General features: G+C 34.5%; 1 protein-coding gene across 1 annotated transcript in view; it reads left to right on the forward strand.

Moving 5' to 3' along the window:
• The window catches only part of DPH6 (diphthamine biosynthesis 6), a 173236-nt gene that overhangs the window by 104034 nt on the left and 48264 nt on the right, over positions 1–20938 (forward strand). The window contains exons 4-5 of the mRNA XM_047863765.1: positions 651–724; positions 5782–5900. Coding sequence (XP_047719721.1) covers positions 651–724; positions 5782–5900 — 193 coding nt within the window. The remainder of the gene's footprint in view (positions 1–650; positions 725–5781; positions 5901–20938) is intronic.

A 20938-nucleotide genomic window follows, 5' to 3' on the forward strand; every position in this document is an offset into this window, starting at 1 on the left:
ATACAGATAAAATCATTGTGTCCCCTTTTCTACTTATGCCATTGCTTACTTTTTTTCAAGTTACTCACTCTGGGGTGCCTGGTTATCTCAGTTGGTTAAGTGACCGACTTCGGCTCACGTCATGATCTCATGGTTCGTGAGTTCGAGCCCCACATCGGGCTCTATGCTGCTGGCACAGAGCCTGGAACCTGATTCAGATTCTGTGTCTCCCTCTCTCTCTGCTCCTCCTCTGTTTGTGCTCTGTCTCTGTCTTTCAAAAATAAACAAACATTATAAATAAGTAAATAAATAAAGTTACTCAGTCTGAAAAAATAGAAATTTCTCAAAAAATTTCACTGAACATCACTGAGTCTTTAAAAATGTTTTTAGTGAGGAAACATCTTGAAAGTACCATCTCAATCTTTGCCTTCTTCACAGAAAATGGTCTCTAGTTATTTGGATTTTAAGTAAAAAGAATAAATACTTTCCACACAGCTGAGAGTATGACTTAAATACATGTATTTATTTTTTCTGAATGTGGATTGCATTTTCGTAAATTATTCTGCTTCAAAATGGTTTTCTAGCTGAGGCCCAGTTCTTTTATAACTTTCAGAACATAATGCATAGCCACATGTTTATTTTTAAAGTTATATTTTTTCTTTTATTTTCAGGAAAAAGAAGAAGTAGAGGGGATATCAGTAGGTGCTATACTTTCTGACTATCAGCGTGTTCGAGTAGAAAATGTGTAAGAGAGCATTGATTTCTCCTGTATTTTAAAAATTACATGTATTTTAAGAATGTGAATAAATGAAAATGTAATTGTACCCAAATAATAAATAGAATGTGGGGTGCCTGGGTGGTGCAGTCGGTTGAGCGTCCGACTTCAGCCAGGTCACGATCTCGCGGTCCGTGAGTTCAAGCCCCGCGTCAGGCTCTGGGCTGATGGCTCAAAGCCCGGAGCCTGTTTCCGATTCTGTGTCTCCCTCTCTCTCTGCCCCTCCCCCGTTCATGCTCTGTCTCTCTCTGTCCCCCCAAAAAATAAATAAACGTTGAAAAAAAATTAAAAAATAAAATAAAATAAATAGAATGTGATATTGTACATATCTCATGGAACTATCTATATTACCAAAGTAACAAAATAAACTACAATAAAAAAATCAAGACAAAGATTTTTAAAATCAAAAGTATTATTTTCAGTGTTTCCTTATTTGAATCAGTATACCTGTTTAATCCCTTTTAACTCATCATTATTTGTAATAAAAATCAGGAGCTAATAAAAGGAATACAGCGATATTTTAAAGAAAAAAAAGGCTTATTAAGGAATCATTCCTTTTTTGGTGTTTAGAATTCAGTTCTTGGCCAAAAATATTCATGTGATTAAAATATTTATATACAAAGTCATTCAACTTTCAAGGACTTTTTAGATTATTGCTCTCTCCATCTTTCTCACCCTCTAAGGTTGGTAAAATATTGTATCTCCAAATACCAAAACAATCCATTCCATTGATCTCTTCAAAAACCATGAAGTCAGGGGCGCCTGGCTGGCGCAGTTGGTTAAGCGTCCGACTTCAGCCAGGTCACGATCTCGCGGTCCGTGAGTTCGAGCCCCGCGTCGGGCTCTGGGCTGATGGCTCAGAGCCTGGAGCCTGTTTCCGATTCTGTGTCTCCCTCTCTCTCTGCCCCTCCCCCGTTCATGCTCTGTCTCTCTCTGTCCCCCCAAAAAATAAATAAACGTTGAAAAAAAATTAAAAAATAAAATAAAATAAATAGAATGTGATATTGTACATATCTCATGGAACTATCTATATTACCAAAGTAACAAAATAAACTACAATAAAAAAATCAAGACAAAGATTTTTAAAATCAAAAGTATTATTTTCAGTGTTTCCTTATTTGAATCAGTATACCTGTTTAATCCCTTTTAACTCATCATTATTTGTAATAAAAATCAGGAGCTAATAAAAGGAATACAGCGATATTTTAAAGAAAAAAAAGGCTTATTAAGGAATCATTCCTTTTTTGGTGTTTAGAATTCAGTTCTTGGCCAAAAATATTCATGTGATTAAAATATTTATATACAAAGTCATTCAACTTTCAAGGACTTTTTAGATTATTGCTCTCTCCATCTTTCTCACCCTCTAAGGTTGGTAAAATATTGTATCTCCAAATACCAAAACAATCCATTCCATTGATCTCTTCAAAAACCATGAAGTCAGGGGCGCCTGGCTGGCGCAGTTGGTTAAGCGTCCGACTTCAGCCAGGTCACGATCTCGCGGTCCGTGAGTTCGAGCCCCGCGTCGGGCTCTGGGCTGATGGCTCAGAGCCTGGAGCCTGTTTCCGATTCTGTGTCTCCCTCTCTCTCTGCCCCTCCCCCGTTCATGCTCTGTCTCTCTCTGTCCCAAAAATAAATAAAACGTTGAAAAAAAAAAAAATTAAAAAAAAAAAACCATGAAGTCAAGTGATAATATTGATTATTTAATGTTCACTTGGCAAAAGATCACATGAATTTATTTTTCATTTTTAGTTTTTGGATACATAAAATACTGTATAGAGACTTTACATATAATTAGCAAAAAGAAAATGTGGACTCCAGTATTAATCTTGCACACAACTTGACCTAGAAATAAGTAATTTTGCCATCTAAAAGGATAAATGCAAATCAGATAAGGACTGTATTTGTGTAATTGTTTCAAATTCTTGAGAAAGAAACATTCGTATCAACTATCACATCAAAAACTTGCATATTAATTGACTTGAAAACTTGTTTTATTTTCATTATTGCATTTATTTTGTTTCTAGTTGTACAGTGAATTCAAGGCAGTCAAAAGTCCAAAGTTTTTAGGGTTGCCTGGCTGGCACAGACCGAAGAGCGTGTGACTCTTAATCTCAGGGTTGTGAGTTTGAGGCCCGTGTTGGGTGTAGGGGTTACTAAAAAAAAAAAAAAAAAAAAAAAAAAAGTAAAGCATTTTTTAAAAATCCAGAAGTTTTAAAGTAAACAGAGGAAATATAGGACAAAGCATAATTAAATGAAGGGGACTATGATGATCTCCTATTTTGGGGTGTGTATCTCTAGAGAAGGGAGAGTGGAGGTGGAAGTGGAGGAGGTCATATGTGTAATTTGAAAAAGATTTCCTTACATTCTACTTGCCTACATTTGAGAACAACTGATCTACAAATGGAGATGGATTGCATAGCCCTTAAACCATATGTTGGAAATACTATTTTCATCAAGTTTTAGGTCACATTCTCTGAGAATTATTTAGTTTACAAATCTGTGTTTTTTAATAAGTTCAAGCCCACATGGTTTAATGGGTAGCCAAACTGTAGATGGGGCTGACATTTATTTATGAAAGTTAAAAGCCAAATGAAAATGTGCTCCTGACTAAGAGGCTGCTTTACATCTATATGGGAGAAAGGTCCATAGCATACCCATAGATAGAGCAAGATTTTGCTTAAAACAGTCTCAGATACGCTTCAACACATGGTTAAAATACCCAGATTTTATACCATTAGGCATATCTCCAATAATTTTATCCTTAAAAATGTTAAAGCAATGTTACTGGGAGTCCGTTCGTTTATAATAAACTCAGTTTTCAATTAGCATGTCTTACATTTGTAGTTTGTATTGCATCAGTGTATTTTTAATATATAAAGTATTTAATAAATGTCACAGCTCAACTGCAGTAGTGACTTACAGAGGAAGTGTATTTGAGTCATGATATTTTGAACTGTTAAAGAATTTAAATAGGTAAAAAAAAAGTTTGACTTAAGTCTAGAAATAATCAAAAGATTATGGTTATCAAAGCAACAGTCAAGAATTTTACAATAAAGATAAGGGTGGAATAAGGTTTTTTCAATTTAAAAAAATCTTAGCCTTTTAAAAGAGGTAGAGAGCCCAGTTTCATAGGTAGGCATTAAACACTGGTAAGAGGACAGCTAGAATTATACTTTTGTTACATGGGTAGTTTCAGTTATATTATTTTTGTGTTTATTAACTTCCTCAACATTTCTAAGGATGCTCTGGGATATTTTACAAAGTATGTATAACAGTCTGCAGTAGGACGGTTTTGGTTTCTTTGAAAGGGTATGTATACATGGAAAAACTAGTGATATATATATATATTTTTTTAAGTTTATTTATTTTGATAGAGAGAGAGAGGAGGAGGGGCAGAGAGAGAGAGAATCCCAAGCAAGCTCCGCACTGTCAGTGTGGAGACCAACGTGGGGCTTGAACCCACGAACCACAACACCATGACCTGAGCCAAAATCAAGAGTCAGGTGCTCAACCAGCTGAGCTACCCTGACCCTCCTAAAAGCAGTGATATTTTTAAGGCCATGTATGAGTAAATGACCAAACATGTGGTATATTTACTAAGTATTGGGATTTTCTGAGAGAAAAAGAGATCATTGTAGCCTAGTCAGCCAGGCAAACTTACAGACACTGAGTTTTAGGGCTATGTTTTTTATTTGAAATCTGATTTCAGCCACTTATGCTGTGACTTGGGCAAGTCACTTGGCTTTGACTACCATTGTTTGAATATTTATTTTATCTAGGCGTTTGAACTATTTTCTTTATTTATATTACTTTTAATCAATTATAATCCTTCTTGAGGAAGTCACATTTAAACAAAGGCATGAAATAAGTGAAAAAGGTAGGAAGCATGTCTAGTATATTAGACAAGAGTGGGCAGTCCAATGGTGGTAGTTGGAGCGAAGGGAAAGTAGTAGGAGGTGAGGTATGAGAACCAACCAGAGTGAGATCCATGCAGGTCTATTGCAAGGACTTTTACAAGGAGTGATGTCAAGATTTGAGCAGAGGAGTCCCATAATCTGTGTTATGTTTTAAAAGGATCACACTGGCTGCTGCATTGAAAACTGATTTTAAAAGGGTAAGGGTATAAGCAGGGAAAGAATTTAGGGAGATATTGACCCAAAAGATAATGGTGGCTCAGCCCAGGGTGTTCGCAGTGGTATTGGTGAGGAATGATTCTGTCCTGTATTGGGGTAGATTGGATGACAAATATGAAGGAAAAACAAAACAAAACAAAAGGAATAAAGGATGACTTCAATTTTTAATTTCTTAATCTTCTCAAGAACTTTGAAAGGAAATATTTTTGTTTCTATTTATGAAACAGGAAACTAAAGACCTAGAGTTTCATTGACTTGTCAAAGTCATGTTGCTAGTTAGTGTAGGGATAGATTTCAAATCCACATTTGTCTTGACTCGAACTTATATTCTTTCTGCTGCACTGTAATGTAAAATATGTAACACAATGCCTACAGCATATTTGGTGCTCAATATATTGTACTTTTTGTTCTTTTTTTTTCCACTCAGAGTCAAATTCTTTTTAAAAATGTCAAAGTTAGTAGATAAGAATAGTTCATGTAACCATAGGTATTGTAAATTTAATCAATATATGATTATTTTATTAGGATAAGTTGATTTGCCTATTTTGCATATGCTTCACAGTTTTGATACCCAAGGAAGTTCTAAAAACAAGAATAAGCATCCGTTGGCATTTGGAAGCTTTTTAGCATAGATTTCTAAACTTAGAGCCTTACTAAAATTAATATTTCTAATCTGCCTGGAGATTTCATTTTTATCTGTTTATGCATAGCCTGTGGAAATTAAATATGTTTATGTTGTATATATAAACTTCATTATGCAAAACATGTTTTTTTAAAGCATTTTAAATGCTAAAATCCTTGAGAGAAGCATTATGTTTAAAATCAAAGTAATTGCTGTGGATCCAAGTATAGAACATTAAGATATCATCTGATTTTTTTCTTTTTATTTTATAGGTGTAAAAGGCTTAATCTCCAGCCTTTAGCTTACCTTTGGCAGAGAAACCAGGAAGATTTGCTCCGAGAGATGATATCATCTAACATTCAAGCAATCATCATCAAAGTAGCAGCTTTGGGTATGTAGCCAGACTTTCAAGGGAGCTGTCTGTTACCACACAGATAATCTGTATTCACTAATAAGCAGTTACAACAGAAAAGGAGGAATAATTTAAAATGTAAAAGTGTGGAATCACAACTGAAGTAGAGGGAAGTTTAAGATGGGTTTTTGACCATTTACCAAAGTGATTACAAATGAGCCTCATCATATTCTTTTTTAAATGTATAACTGCCTCTAAAATTGTTATAGTATTATGGACCTTTGATTTAAGGTTTTTTTATACTATTGGGAACCCAGGTTCACAGGAAACAGGAAAAGTAGGTTTCTTTCTTTCTTTCTTTCTTTCTTTCTTTCTTTCTTTCTTTTTCTTTTTAAGCTTCTTAAAATCTATATTTGTCACAACATGTGATATTTTTCTTATTTTTTTAAACATATTTTGAATATGCCAAAATAGAATGAAAGGCTTTGTAGTGTTCAAAATAAGCAGAGTAGTAGGTTTTTGTTGGGGATGGTAAGAAGATTATAATTGAGAGACTGTCATTTGATCAGTTAGCATAGACACAACGGGCAGGTGGTAATGTGATTCAAATATGGATATTACATACGAACACACTTCATTTGTTGTTTTGAATTTTTATAATAATATTCATTTTCAATGGGTTTAGCTCAATGCATTTATTTCACAAACCTATTACAGTAAATGCCCTGGAGCCTCAGGTTTCTCAAAGACTAAATCATGTACCTCATTTGTGAGTTTACATTGCTGATCTCTGAAATAACGAGGTCTCAAGCTGTGGAGGATTTTAAAGACAAATTCACATTTTAAGCAACATTAAAAGAAAGATCTCATAATATTTCTCCTTGGTAAACACCAATCTACTCTCTCCTTGTTGAAGTTAAAATGTTGTCTTTCATGGAAGGTCCTATAAAGAGAACCTGAAGTTGATCTTCTCAGCCTTTAAAAAGAGAAAGATCAAGGTGGGTGTTCTCATTTTTGAGAAAAGATGGCTCAGCAACCCATGACTGAAATTCTCAGTATAGATATATTTGTCCTTTGAGTTTCTATGTAAATCTATACAGATTATGCTCTCTTGCTTTCTCTTTGTCTCTTGCTCTCTCTTTTGGATTTGCTAAGATTGCCTAGTTCTGTAATGAAGTTCATGTGACACTTCACTGGACAGTACATATTCTGTCACTTTTACTGTTGGAGAATAGGATGGATTACAACCCAGAGAGAACCTACCTCATTAGCAAGACAGCCATAGGATATAACCTTACTGACACCTCTATTATAGTGTAACTGATATTGTGTGTCTTTTCACTGGTCTGTGTGGATGTGCGTGCGCCTCTAAGTAAGGGTTAGAGATGGTGTTTCACTGTATTAAACTTTTGGATAAAGTGTAACGCTGAGCTAATTTGTCTTTATCATTCCAATGACAAAAGTATAGATCTGATTTTAACATTTATAGCACATAGTTTCTATTGATTACCTAAAGGTGTACAAAGATAAAAGTTATTCTTGAGAACAGTATTAAGAAAGGTTTATTGAGTGGAACATTTTTTCTAAGGACACAAAAATGTGTAAATGATGCGATATAGGTTTCCAAAGTTTTTTACCACCACCCTGCCCATTTAGTTTTCAGAAAGGGTTTTAATCAAAAAGTGGGACAAAAGGATCTTTATAGGGAGAGGGGTTCAGCAAAGTTTTGTGGCCTATTAGATTATAGAGTGGTCTTAGAAAAGGGTTCTACATAGGTGAATAAAAATGTATTTCTGATAACTGTGTCACATAACCTTGGTGTCTTGTAACCATCAGTGAATTCGTGAAATCTACACATTAACAACTTAGTGTTTTAAGAAGTTTCTGAGTTTTAGACTTACTTGAAGAACGACGTGTACATTGTATTTAAGAAGAATCTTGCCTTTTAGAAATACTTATTTTTAATTATGTGAGTAGTACATGAAAACATTCTAGCCACATAATATTAAATTTTTGTATATAAAGTTTCCATGTGTTTTCTGTTATCTTCTCTCCCTCCAGGCACTCCCTTTCCCGAGGTATATACCAGAGTAATAACTGATCATCTGTCTATGTCACTTCTTTTGTATATGTATTATGTATGAGTCGAAATTCTATGATTGTTTTATGGGGTTCTTAATATATTACATGAATGGTATTATAATCTGTGTATTGGTTGACAACTTGACTTTTTTACTCAACAATGTGTCTTAGGGATTTTTTTCCACGTCAGTAAATATATATCTATGTCAACTACTTGAGGTAAACAGGTATCACCTTAGTAGTCATGAGCCTTAGACTAAGGGCTGCTATGAACATGATCTAACAAATGACTTAACTCATGCCAAAACAAAATCCTTAACTATTTTTTTCTTTTTTTTCTTTTCTTTTTTTCAATTCCAGTACAGTTAACATACAGTGTTATAATAGTTTCAGGTGGACAATATAGTCAACTATTCTATACATTACTTAGTGCTGATCAAGATAAGTGTATTCTTAATTCCCTTCACCTATTTCACACACACCCCGTCTCCCCTCTGGTAACCATTGATTTGTTCTCTATAATTGAGTCTTTTGTTTGTTTGTCTCTTTTTTTGTTGTTTATTTGTTTTATCTCTTGATTTCTACATATGAGTGAGATCATATGGTATTTGTCTTTCTCTGACTTAGTTTGCCTAGAATTATACCCTTTAGGTCCATCCATGTTGTTGCACATGAAAGATTCCATTCCTTTTTTTCTGGCTGAGTTATGTTCCTGTGTGTGTGTGTGTAGTTGTGTGTGTGTGTGTGTGTGTGTGTGTGTGTGTGTGTGTGTGTGTGTATGCCATAACGTCTTTATCCATTCATCTATGGAGGGACACTTGGTTTGCTTCCATGATTTGTCTATTGTAAATAATGCTGCAGTAAGCATAGGGGTGCATATATCTTTTCAGATGAATGTTTTCATATTCTTTGCATAAAGACCCAGCAGTAAAGTTACTAGATCAGATGGTAATTCCACAAAATCCTTAACTATTTAAAGGAATACTATAAAATCCAGTACACACTAATTAAAATTCACTGTGCCTTGCATCTAAATTACCCAGCATGCAAAGAAGCAGGAACATTTGATTGATACTGAGCAATCAATCAGAATAGACCCAGATTTGGAATTAGCAGGCAAGGAAGTTAAAACAGCCCTTATAAATATGCTCAGTATGTTCAAAAAAAGTAGAAAAATACAGGATTGTGACAAGGAAGATAAAAGATATAAAAAGGCCCAAATACAACTTCAGAAATGCATTATCTGAAATGAACAATGCACAGCAATTAGACATTGCAAAAGAGCTGAATAAACTTGAAGACAAATAGAAAGTGTCAAGGGACTGAAAATAATTAACACAACATTGGCGAGCTATGAGACTATATCAAGCATCCTAACTTGAGTGTAGAGTCCCAGAAAAGGGAATGGGAGACTATTTGAAGAAATAATGGCCAAAAGATTTTCCTAATTTGATAAAAACTATAAGATTACAGATCCAAAGAGGAAAAACACAACACATTATAATCAACTTGCTGAAAACCAGTGGTAAAGGGAGAATCTTAAATGCAGCCAGTGTGAAAAGATTAATTTTATACAGAAAACAAAGATAAAAGTGTTAACAGACTTTGCTTCAGAAACTATGCAAACTGGAAGATGATGAAAAGACATCTTTAAAGTATTGCAAATCACTAAAAGTCACCAAGAATTTTATACCTAGTAAAATAGATTTCAAAATGAAGTTCAGATAAGGACATTTTCAGATAGTACAAAAGTTGAGAGAATTCATCACCTGCAGATCTGCATTACAAGTAATACTTTAAAAAGTTCCTTGGACAAAAGGAAAAAATTTATGACATTCAGTGTTACAAAAAGATAAAGAGCAGAGTAAATAATTGTTTTAGAGTAAATAAATTCTAAATCTATTTTACTTTTTGAATCTCTTTAAAGGATGTATTAGATTATTTAAAGCAAAAATAATAGTATGTTGTGGGGTTGACAGCAAATGAGAAGTAAAATATATACAGTGCCACAAATAACAGAAGGGGGAAATATAGTGAAATGAAAGTATAGTGTGTAAAATTTCTAAATAATACATGATGTTGTCTAATATTATTTGAACGTAGACTGTGATAGCTTAAAGATATAAACAATAATGCAACTATTTTTTAAATTGTTTTTAACATTTATTTATTTTTGAGAAAGACAGAGTGTGAGTGGGGGAGAGGCAGAGAGAGAGGGAGACACAGAATCCGAAGCAGACTCCAAGCTCTGAGCTGTCAGCACAGAGCCCCATGCGAAACTTGAACTCAGGAGCCGTGAGATCATGACCTGAGCCAAAGTCGAACGCTTAATTGACTGAGCCACCCAAGTATCCCTACAATAATACAACTATTAAAAAATAAAACAGTATAGGTAATAGTCCAATAATGGAAAGTAAATAAAAAATTATAAGATAACCCAAAAGAAAGCAAGAAAGGGTAAAAAAAAAAAAGAACAGATGAGACAAATAGAAAACAAAAATAAGATGGTAGATGCAGACTTTATAATTTTAATAATTACATTAAATATAAATGATCTTAATACCTCAAAACAAAAGGGAGGGATTTTCAGATTTGAAAAAAAACAAAAAAAAAAACCAAGGCCCAACTATATGCTGTCTATAAAAAATGTGCTTTAATTATAGAAACATAGGCTAAAACTGAAAGGATGGAAAGAGATGTTGTAACACTAATAAAAGAAAGCTGAAGTGGTTATATTTGCATCAGACAAAGTAGTCCTTAGAACAATGAGTATTATTAGGGATAAAGAAGGACATTTCATCATGATAATGGGGTCAATTTATCAAGAAAGCATAACAGTTTAAAGGTTTATATAACAATAACAGGGCTTTAAGATATTACAACACGAAATTGCTGCAAGATGTATTGGACAAATCCACAATTGTACATGGAGCTTTCAATGTCTCTCTTCAGTAATAGCTAAAACAAGTAGACAGAAAATCATTAGGGATGTAGGAAATTTGACAACACTACCAACCAGTTTGACCTAGTTGGCACTTAGAAAATACTCCATCCATTAACAGCAAATTACATATTTTTTCCATATGCACATGGCCATTCACTAAGATAGACCATATTGTGGATCATAAAAGAAAATTCAGTATGTGTAATATACTGAAATCAGGCAAAGTATGTTCTCTGACCACAGAAGAATTAAATTAGAGAAACATATTTACTGCTACAAATGCACAGAAATGGACAAAAAATATTTCATGGACATACTATATTTATTAACAGTCTCAGAGCAGTAGTGTCACTGAAAATGGAATGGGCAATTGATACACTAGCTAATTAAAATGGCTACTTAAAAGAAAGAAAAAAGGGGGCACCTGGGTGGCTCAGTGAGTTGAGCATCCGACTTTTGATTTCTACTCAGGTCATGATGTCCACATTCATGGGACTGAGCCCTGCGTCAGGCTCCATGCTGAGTGTGGAGCCTGCTAAAGATTCTCCCTCTCCCTCTGCACCTCCCTCTGCTCTTGTTCTCTCTTGAAAGGGAGAAAGAAAGAGAGAAAAAGAAAGAAAGAAAGAAAGAAAGAAAGAAAGAAAGAAAGAAAGAAAGAAAGAAAGAGAAAGAAAGAAAGAAAGAAAGAAAGAGAAAGAAAAAGAAAAAAAGAAAGAAAGAAAGAAAGAAAGAAAGAAAGAAAAAAAGAAAAAAAGAAAGAAAGAAAGAATAGCTTGATTTAAGGGTTAGCTTAACCAGTTAAATGATTTTGTAGCTTAACTAGATAAAAGAAAGTAATGCCAAGACTCTACAGGGAAGATTTCTAGAATTGGGAGATAGGAATGAGGTGATAGAACACTATAAGTACACAACTATATATTTTTCCTACTTCACAAAATTTTTCTTTTGTCTTACTTGATCTGGTGGTTCCCGGCCTAAGTTTAAAGTTACCATAGGGAAGTATTATCAATGCACTAAACAAATATTGATACCACTAAGTTTGACATGCATATTATTTTTTATTATTATTTATTTAAATTCAAGCTAGTTAACATACAGTGTAGTATTGGTTTCAGGAGTAGAACCCAGTGATTCATCACTTACACCCAGTACTCATCCCAACAAGTGCCCTCTTTAATGCCCATCAGCCATTTAGACCATTGTTAAAGACTCTTAGGGGTATGTCATAGCTTCATCCATGTAGGCAAGTTAAGGCCTGTCTGTAAACATAGGGCCATGTGTCCTATGATTCTTTATCTTTCAAATTCTATATCAGCCTGGGAGTGAGTCCAAGGAGATGTGTTAACAAAGCTATTGTTTTTACTGGGCTTGTGGATTTATAATACATCTGCTGAGCCAGAAAGACCAATCACAGGGGATAGGTTATGGGTCAAACAGGTAATAAATGGAAATGAAAGGAATCATAGGAAATAGAAATGTACCTATAAGCAGATTACAATTCTATGGAGGGGTGCAATCATGTGACCTCTGTGCCAGGGCCTCTCAGGTGGAGATTCTTAGGCATCTCTCTCAGATCTGATGCTGACTACTTAACTGTTGTCAAGAGAAAAGTCTGAACCTGTTTTTGCAGGGAAGGGAAATTGCTGACGTATGAGCTCTACCTAAAGATTCCATCTGTATAATTTGGAGCAACTAAATGACACAGTGCTATTTGATGACTCAGTAAAGGGATAGTTTCTTACAGTTAGCACTCAGTTATTAGTGTAAAGGCAATAGCCTTTACCATTCTGATCATATTTCTGATGACTTGATAATTACTAAAGAATTATATAGGTGTAAGACTCTGAACAGTAGAGCTTTTGCTCTCTTTATGGGCATAAATCAAAACAATATGTTGCTAAGACATATGCATAATGGAAAACAGATTTCTGCTGCCTGCTATAGCTTGGTCTAGTCCTTTGAATACAGAATATGTCAGTGAAAATGGAATTTATTTAAGGAAACACCACCCTCGAGGGAGATGGATTTGGAGGAAATATAATGAATCAATATTACTGATAACTCCTTTGTGAAGTTATGCAAAATACTTTTATGGAATACCCATGACACCCACACAGAGCCATATTTGGGTATAATATACCAATTGACAACGTCATTGGACTTATTTTTGTGTGCAAACCATTTTCCTAAATCGTACAGATATACTAATATACTCTGGTAATAACCTATTTCGTCGTTTGACTGCTGTTGTCTCCTCTGTGCCAGATGTTCTGTAAGGATTTTGGGTACTGGGCTTGGGGAACTACATCAGACCAAAATAATGTTCCTGAAAGCTCATCATGATGAAAAGGACTTGCTAGTCCGAATAGAGACACTAGAGGGAGCTCTCCTCCAGGAGACTGGCTCTATCTAGAAATGGCCCTGGAGGGACAACAAAGCTTTAAATGACTGGACTAATAGAGTATTTACTTTAATGGAGCATCATTATCAGCTAACAGTGAAGGAAGAGGACTTGTATCCTTACCCAGGAAAGACTATTTAATATTCTAATCATTATGGAAGTTGATGTTTTTAAAGATCAATGACCAGGAGTAACGGAAGGCAAGCAAAGGATGCCAACTATGGGAATACTATGGTCAACCTAAATTATGATAGGACATTACTGTACAGTGTGACCTTTATGTATGTTTTCTAATGGCCCAGGTACCATAGATTTAAAGGGGTTTTATCTTTCTCATGATACATTGGTTGGGATTGGACAGATAAAGGAACAACACTGTGTTGTCCTGAAAAGAGCATCTTGCGTAATGACATCTGGAATCTAATGACTGTTAAAGCCCATACTGTGATATCTGGGATATAGTTATGTTCTCAAACCAGATGGAATCAAGAATTTATTGAATGATAATTTCTGGTCATTACCCCAGTCACTGTGAATGTGTATGAAAAGAGTTGTTTTTGTTGGGGAAGAAATGGAGAATGTTATTATAATTCTAATTGACCTCATATGTTAACCTGGGCCACGGTATATCTACTGTAACAAGCAAGGACCTGGAAAGCTCTTCTCATGGTCCTGGACTGCCTCCTGATTTGCTGTACTTTTTCATTACTTCTATTCTTTAAATGTATCTGCATGGTTAGGGCTTTCTGAGCAAATTTTATAGAAACTTGGGACCTAGGCTAAAAGACAAGCATTAAAATTTAATTTATGACTGAACAGTGAGATTTACTTCTCTGGAAGTATATGTTTATATTTCAAGGGTCGGGGGATGAGACCAGGATCTTGGAGACATCTGGGTTGTAAAACTGAAGACACTAGTTTATTCCCCCCAGAGATTTTTTTTTTTTTACACCTTCTAAAGTATGAAGACACAAGTCATTCCCTTCATTTTTTCAAGGAAAAACTCTCAGAAGGGGAGAGGGGAACAACTGTCTTCTTTTTCCTAAGTAAACATGCAGATTTGTTTTTGGGGAGATTCCTTACCTTCAAGTTTCAATTACTTGAAAGATTACATCTCATTCTCATCACCTGGCTCCTGTGAGAAGAGCTGGGGCAGAGAAGAGCCAGAATGGTACTATCTACTTATTATATGTAAGTAGTAATAATCATCTGTTCTGCTCCAGGAAACTCATATTAGCATTCAGCATATTAATAAATATAGATATTAAAATTTTAGCAATATATGAAACAGTCTGAGAATAACAATGCTGCTGCTACTACCACCAATATTATCGTTGAGAATCGCAAAAAAGAATTTTTTACATGTTTTTCTGAATTTTCCCTACCAGTTTTTTGAGTTCTCTATTTGGTCCAAGCATAAAGCTATTATATACTGTACACTCTTTTTAACAGTTATTGGAGATACAATTAACATCTGTAATTCACAAATGTAAAGTGTACAACTCAATGTTTTCTAGTATATTCACATGGTTGTGCAGTCATCACCATAATCAGATTTTAGAACATTTTTGTACCCCCTAAAAGAAACTTGTATGCATTTGCAATCATTCCCCATTTTTCCCCAACTTTCCCCCCGCATCTCCACTACTAAGCCTCTTGAAGCCACTTTGCATCTTTATGTCTTTATAGATTTGCCTATTCTATGTATTTATACATTTGCATATTTCATATGAATGGAATTTTACAATATGTGATCTTTTGGACTGGCTTCTTTCATTGAAACAATGTTTTCAAGATTCATCTATTTTATATCATAGATTAATATTTATTGCCATATAATATTTTGTGATAAATTTTCTTTTATAGCTATTGCTTCAGTTTGCTATTACTCTGTTTAGGAATTTTGCATGTTCATAAGAGGGACTGATCTATAATTTTTTTTCCTAGTAATTACAGATGTGGGTAATAAAGTTACCGTGGCCTCATAAAGCTTTGTAGTGTTTCTTCTTTTAATATTACCTAAAAGTTTTTCTGTGATTGGTATTAATCTTTTCTTCAGTGTCTTGAAGTACTTATTGTTTAAGCCCTCTGGCCATGGAGATATCTTCAGGGAAAGTTTTCAATTCAAAATTCAATTTCTGTGTTAGAGTGACTGTTTAGATTTTCTACTTCTTATTTCAGTTTGATAAATTGTGTTTTTCCCAGAATTTTTTCTATTTCTTCTATGTTGTGAAAATTATAGGTATAAAGTAATCCCTAATGACTTCTCATTGTCCTGCCATCTGTAGGATCAGTAGTGATGTCATCTTTTACATTTGTCTATTGATGGACTTGGGTTGCTTTCATATCTGGCTACTATGAATAATTTGGCAATAAACAGAGAGGTGCATATATCTTTTTGAATTAGTGTTTTCATTTTCTTTGGATAAACACCTAGCAGTGAAATTATGGGATCATACAGTAATTCTATTTTTAATTTTTTGGAGAACCTCTATACTGTTTTCCACAGGGGCTCTACCAATTTGCATTCCCACCAACAGGGCACAAGGGTTTGGTTTGTTTGTTTGTTTTTTTCTCTCTCTTTTTTTTTTTCTCTCTCTCTCTTTTTTTTTTTTTTTACATCCTCACCAATACTTGTTATTTCTTGTATTTTTAAAATGCCTTATTTTTAATTTAATTGAAATTTAATGCTTGTGTTTTTAATTTTAGCCATTCTTACAGGTCTAAGGTGATATGTCATTGTGGTTTCGATTTGCATTTCCCTGGTGATGAGTGATGTTGAACATCTTTTCATGTGTCTGTTGGCCATCTGTATGTCTATTCAGGTCCTCTGCCCATTTGTTAATTAGACTATTTGGGTTTTTTTCGTGTTGAGCTGTTAGTTTTTTTATATATTTTGTATATAAACCCCTATTGGGGTTGCAAATATCTATCCTATCAACCCCTATCATTTGCAAGTATCTTCTCCCATTCAGTAGGTTGGCTTTTTGTTTTGTTGATGGTTTCCTTCACTGTGCAAAAACTTTTTACTGTGGTGTAGTCCCAGTAGTTTGATTTTGTTTTTGTTTCCCTTGACAGAGGAGACATCTAGAAAAATGTTTTTCTATAGCTCATGTCAAAGAAATTAATGTCTATGTTTTCTTCTAGAAGTTTTATGATTGCAGGTCTCACATTTAGGTTTTTTAATCCACTTTGAGTTTATTTTTGTATATGGTGTAAGAAAGTGGTCTAGTTTCATTCTTTTGCATATGGCCGTCCAGGTTTCCCAGTACCATTTGTTGAAGCAATTATCTTTTCCCCATTATATATTCTTGCCTCCTTTGTCATAGATTAATTGACCATAAAAGTGTGGGTTTATTTCTGGACTTTCTATTCTGTGCCGCTGGTCTATGTATCTATTTTTGTGCCAGTATAATATACTGTTTTGATTCCTACAGCTTTGTAGTATATCTGGAAATCTAGAATTGTGATACCTCCAGCTTTGTACTTCTTTTTCAAGATTGCTTGGCAATAATTCAACACTTTTATTGATGTGCCTATTCCCTTCTTCCCTGAGATACAGGAATGCATGCTTTCCCCTATGATCAGGCCCTTTTTCTCTCTTTCTAGTTGGGCTAATTTCTGGGAGAACTTGTGCATAGTCTGAGAGCTCTGTTATAAATGTGAGTCTGAAAAACCACCAAAGAGGATAGTAAATGATGATATGAAACTCAACTGCAGCAAACATTATACCTGGAAGATTGTACCTCTTTCAGGAATATAAATTAGCAATATACTCTTCTATAAGATATTTCCCATTCTTACCCATTTCAGACATGTAGGTTTTTTTCCCTTCTCTTATATTCTTCCAAGTTTCATGTACTGCTTTCCTTGTATTTTGTTCACCCACATGTGTAATATTATTATCAGTGGTCCTCAACCATGGCTACACATTAGAATCCTCTGGGGAGATATTGAAAAAAGTACTTCTACATAGGCCCCACTCTAATTTGGTAGTTCTGGGGTGAGGCATAGGTATTGGTATTTGTTAAAAGTTTGCCAAGTGATTGATACGAAGGGGCAGCCAAGATTGAAGATTACTCTCTGCCTATTATAATAATCTATTGTGGGGCGCCCGGGTGGCTCAGTCGGTTGAGCGTCCGACTTTGGCTCAGGTCATGGTCTTGCGATCCGTGAGTTCAAGCCCCGCGTCGGGCTCTGTGCTGACTGCTCAGAGCCTGGAGCCTGTTTCAGATTCTGTGTCTCCCTCTCTCTGACCCTCCCCCATTCATGCTCTGTCTCTCTCTGTCTCAAAAATAAATAAACGTTAAAAAAAATTTTATAATCTATTGTGCCACCTCTTAGGCTTTTCAGTGTATGCCTAATATCAAAATGCTCATCCTCATTATATTTCATTGTTTGGGATATTTATGTTCTTAATTCTCTTAACAAAATTGTTCCAAGAAGGTATGTCATGTTAATACGGGCCGATATAGCCTGTGGCACACTGCTGCCTGTGTACTGGAGTTTAAGGAGCACCTTTTTTATTTTATTATGGTTTAACTTGATCTTTAGGAAAGAGTACCGGACTCAGAATCAAAATATGTCATTTCAATGCCTGATTTTATCATGTGTTAGCCTTGCAATCTAGAGAATTCACTTAGCCCCAGAACCTTCATTATCACACCTCCTATTTTCTTATCAGTAAAATAAATATTTTATCATCTGTCCTACTAAACATTTCTAAAGTAGGACTCTATGAAAGTGTTGAAGAGCTTAACATGTTACACACATTAGCATTACTTCTAGACTGGTATAGGGATAATTATGAGTGACTTTTGATATGCAATGATATATTTTAACAAGTACACATAGTGGATAAGCTTTTCTCATATATTTCATTTGCTCTTTCATTTTTCCACTTGGAAAAAAAAAGAAGCTTGGGTGTTGTATAACTGTAATGCAACATAAATCCAATACACCACTCTCTCTCTTTGCCCCTATAAAGGTCATTGGAAGTTTCCCATGCAAAAGGTGGAATTTAGACAAGAAAATTAAAGCTGGTGGTTTTCAATGGAAATGGAGCTAGGAGATGTATTTTTTTTAGCAGGTTCAGAAAAGTCAGTGTCTGAACTAAGATTAAATTTTGGAGCTTTTTGGCTTCTTATGCTGTACTTGTTAATCTCACATTTTTATTTGCTTTTCAAAAGATTTTTAAGATCACTTAAAAGTTATATGTTTTGGGAAAATGGAACAGTATCACAATTTATAAGTAACAATGTTTTTGAATGACCCTAAAATGTTTAATTTGAAAGATACAGGAAATGAATTCATAGTTGACATTGATGATGATTTACACTAATTTTTCTAGGAGGAAATGTTTGTATTAAGCAGTTAAAAACATAATTATAATGGTTATTGCACAAAGCCCAGCTTTATAGGGTCTGAAAGAGCAAGTGCTACAAATAGTTTTAGATAGTAATTAGATTGAAAATCACTGATTTTATTTCATTTTATTTTTTATTTTTTGGCTACCAGATAAAGAAGGATCTTATAAGAGTAAATTTCTCACCTGCCTCAGGCAGGAGTAATTAGATGTAAGCAAATTTAATGGAGCCTGTGTGCTCTGGGGCCATTCAGCTGTGCTTCGATAATTGCATTTTTTTTTTAAGTATGAAGGTTGTTTAACATATCAAGTAGCAAAAAAGTTAAAGTACAGGTTATCTATTTATCTTTTAGGTAAATAACTGTAGTACTTTATAAACCAAGCAGTAATGAATGTATTACCAAATAATAGACTCCAGTGAGGAGAAGCAAATGCAGCCGATAGTATGCAATTATTATATATGTAAGTCCCTAATTCATTAGCAGTAGCATGACTTCAAACTACTTTCATCTTTGTTCCCTTTTTTCTATGTACTTTCACTTAAAAAGTTCAAGGTTTACTTAGACATATATTTGAACAAGGAGATACCATATTTTGATGATTTATTTTTTAATTCAATCTTTACATATTAACATGGTTAACTTTGTTCTAAGACACAGATCCACATTAACAAATTAATCCCCCCTCTTTTTGCTCACAGACTAGTTTTAGCTCTTATGTCCATAGCCTCCTGGGATCTAGCTCCTATGTAATCGCTGTTTTGCTTTTTACCACTCCTAACTCATAAAAACTACACACCAATATACAGTTAAAATAAAACAGCATTACTAAAATATTACTCATAGTAGGGATAGATTTTTTCATTACACAAATCCTTTCAATATTGAATTCTGTTGATATTTAAAATTTGATTTAATGTACTTAGACTTTTTCAAAGACACCAGATTTTGTATATGGAATGTGTGTATGTAAGTCATGTAAGATAAAACAAATGACTTAATAGTTAATTCATATTTAGTTAAATAAAACTAATACTAAATTTATAGTAAGTCAGTATCACATGTTGGAAGACCTGTATCACTCTTTTTTATCCTACCCTTTTATTCCTTTAAACAGTTATTTGAATGAACCCTTGAATGGCATGCTGATTAAATATATAGATGACACAGAGGTTCTTAGGATCATTAATACTTTGAATGATACATTCAGAATACTGATTCATATTAATTGGCTGGGAGTAGGGACTAAATCTGACCAGGTAAAATGTAGAAAAAGTAAACATAAAGAGTTCTGAATGTTAATTCCTAAAGCCAACTCCACGGTACAGGCAGGATAGGAAGATACTCCTTAACACTAGCAGTTGAGAGAAAAATCTTTGAGCTTTTATGACATTACATATGTGTCAGTGGTACCTTGTAGCTACCAAAACAGCTAAACAGATCTGAGGGGTTGCATTAACAGTTAAGGTAGAATATTTTGTCTCATTATGCACCTTAATTTACCAAGGTTACCGCTATAGTAATTTAAGAAAAAGGCAGGATAAGTAATTGGATCTCAAATCTATGCAAAAGGTATTTGTGGGAAAAAAAAAAAAAACAAATAAAATGACAGTGGATTAGCAGAAGATATTACTGGAAAGTGTTAACATGAAAAATTTTTAATTTTTGCTAATTTTTTTATTTCCTACAATGAGCAGAAATTGGTTTTTTAAGCAGGGGGAAAGATTGCATTAAAATGGGACACAGAAACAGATATACTGAGTGGAAAGTGACCAGAACAATGAAAGGACACACAATGGTGCCACAGGAGGACTATATAAAGGAGCTATATATTTAGCCTGAAGTGAAGGCAGCAGGTTACTGGGCCAAGGAGAACAGGGATTTTTGTAGCAACTCACAATATTTGAAAGGCTGCGGGTACTTTCTGTGGATTCAGAGGATAATTCTAAGAGCAAGTAGAAGCTATATGGTGAAACATGTCTTGGTTTAGTTATGAGAACTTTCTAACATTTGGAGAGCTCTCAAATAATGGCACAGGAGGTTGCCCCAGGCCCTTGTGTGATTTCTTCAAGACTCTATTGCACGGCCCTTGCCTTTTCCCAAATAATATGGCTTCTTTGTACTGTGTGTAACAAAATGGTAATCAGAGGTTATAGAATTGGACTAGCAAAGGTTGCTTTTGGGAGGGAATGCTACCCCTCCCCAATGGCTTCTGGCTACACTATTGAAGGATGAAGCTTTGCCACCACTGGATGATTTCAGAACAGTATGCCACTGGCTCTGAAG

This window comes from Prionailurus viverrinus, chromosome B3 (assembly GCF_022837055.1).
Source record: "Prionailurus viverrinus isolate Anna chromosome B3, UM_Priviv_1.0, whole genome shotgun sequence".
In the NCBI taxonomy this organism is placed as follows: Eukaryota; Metazoa; Chordata; class Mammalia; order Carnivora; family Felidae; genus Prionailurus; species Prionailurus viverrinus.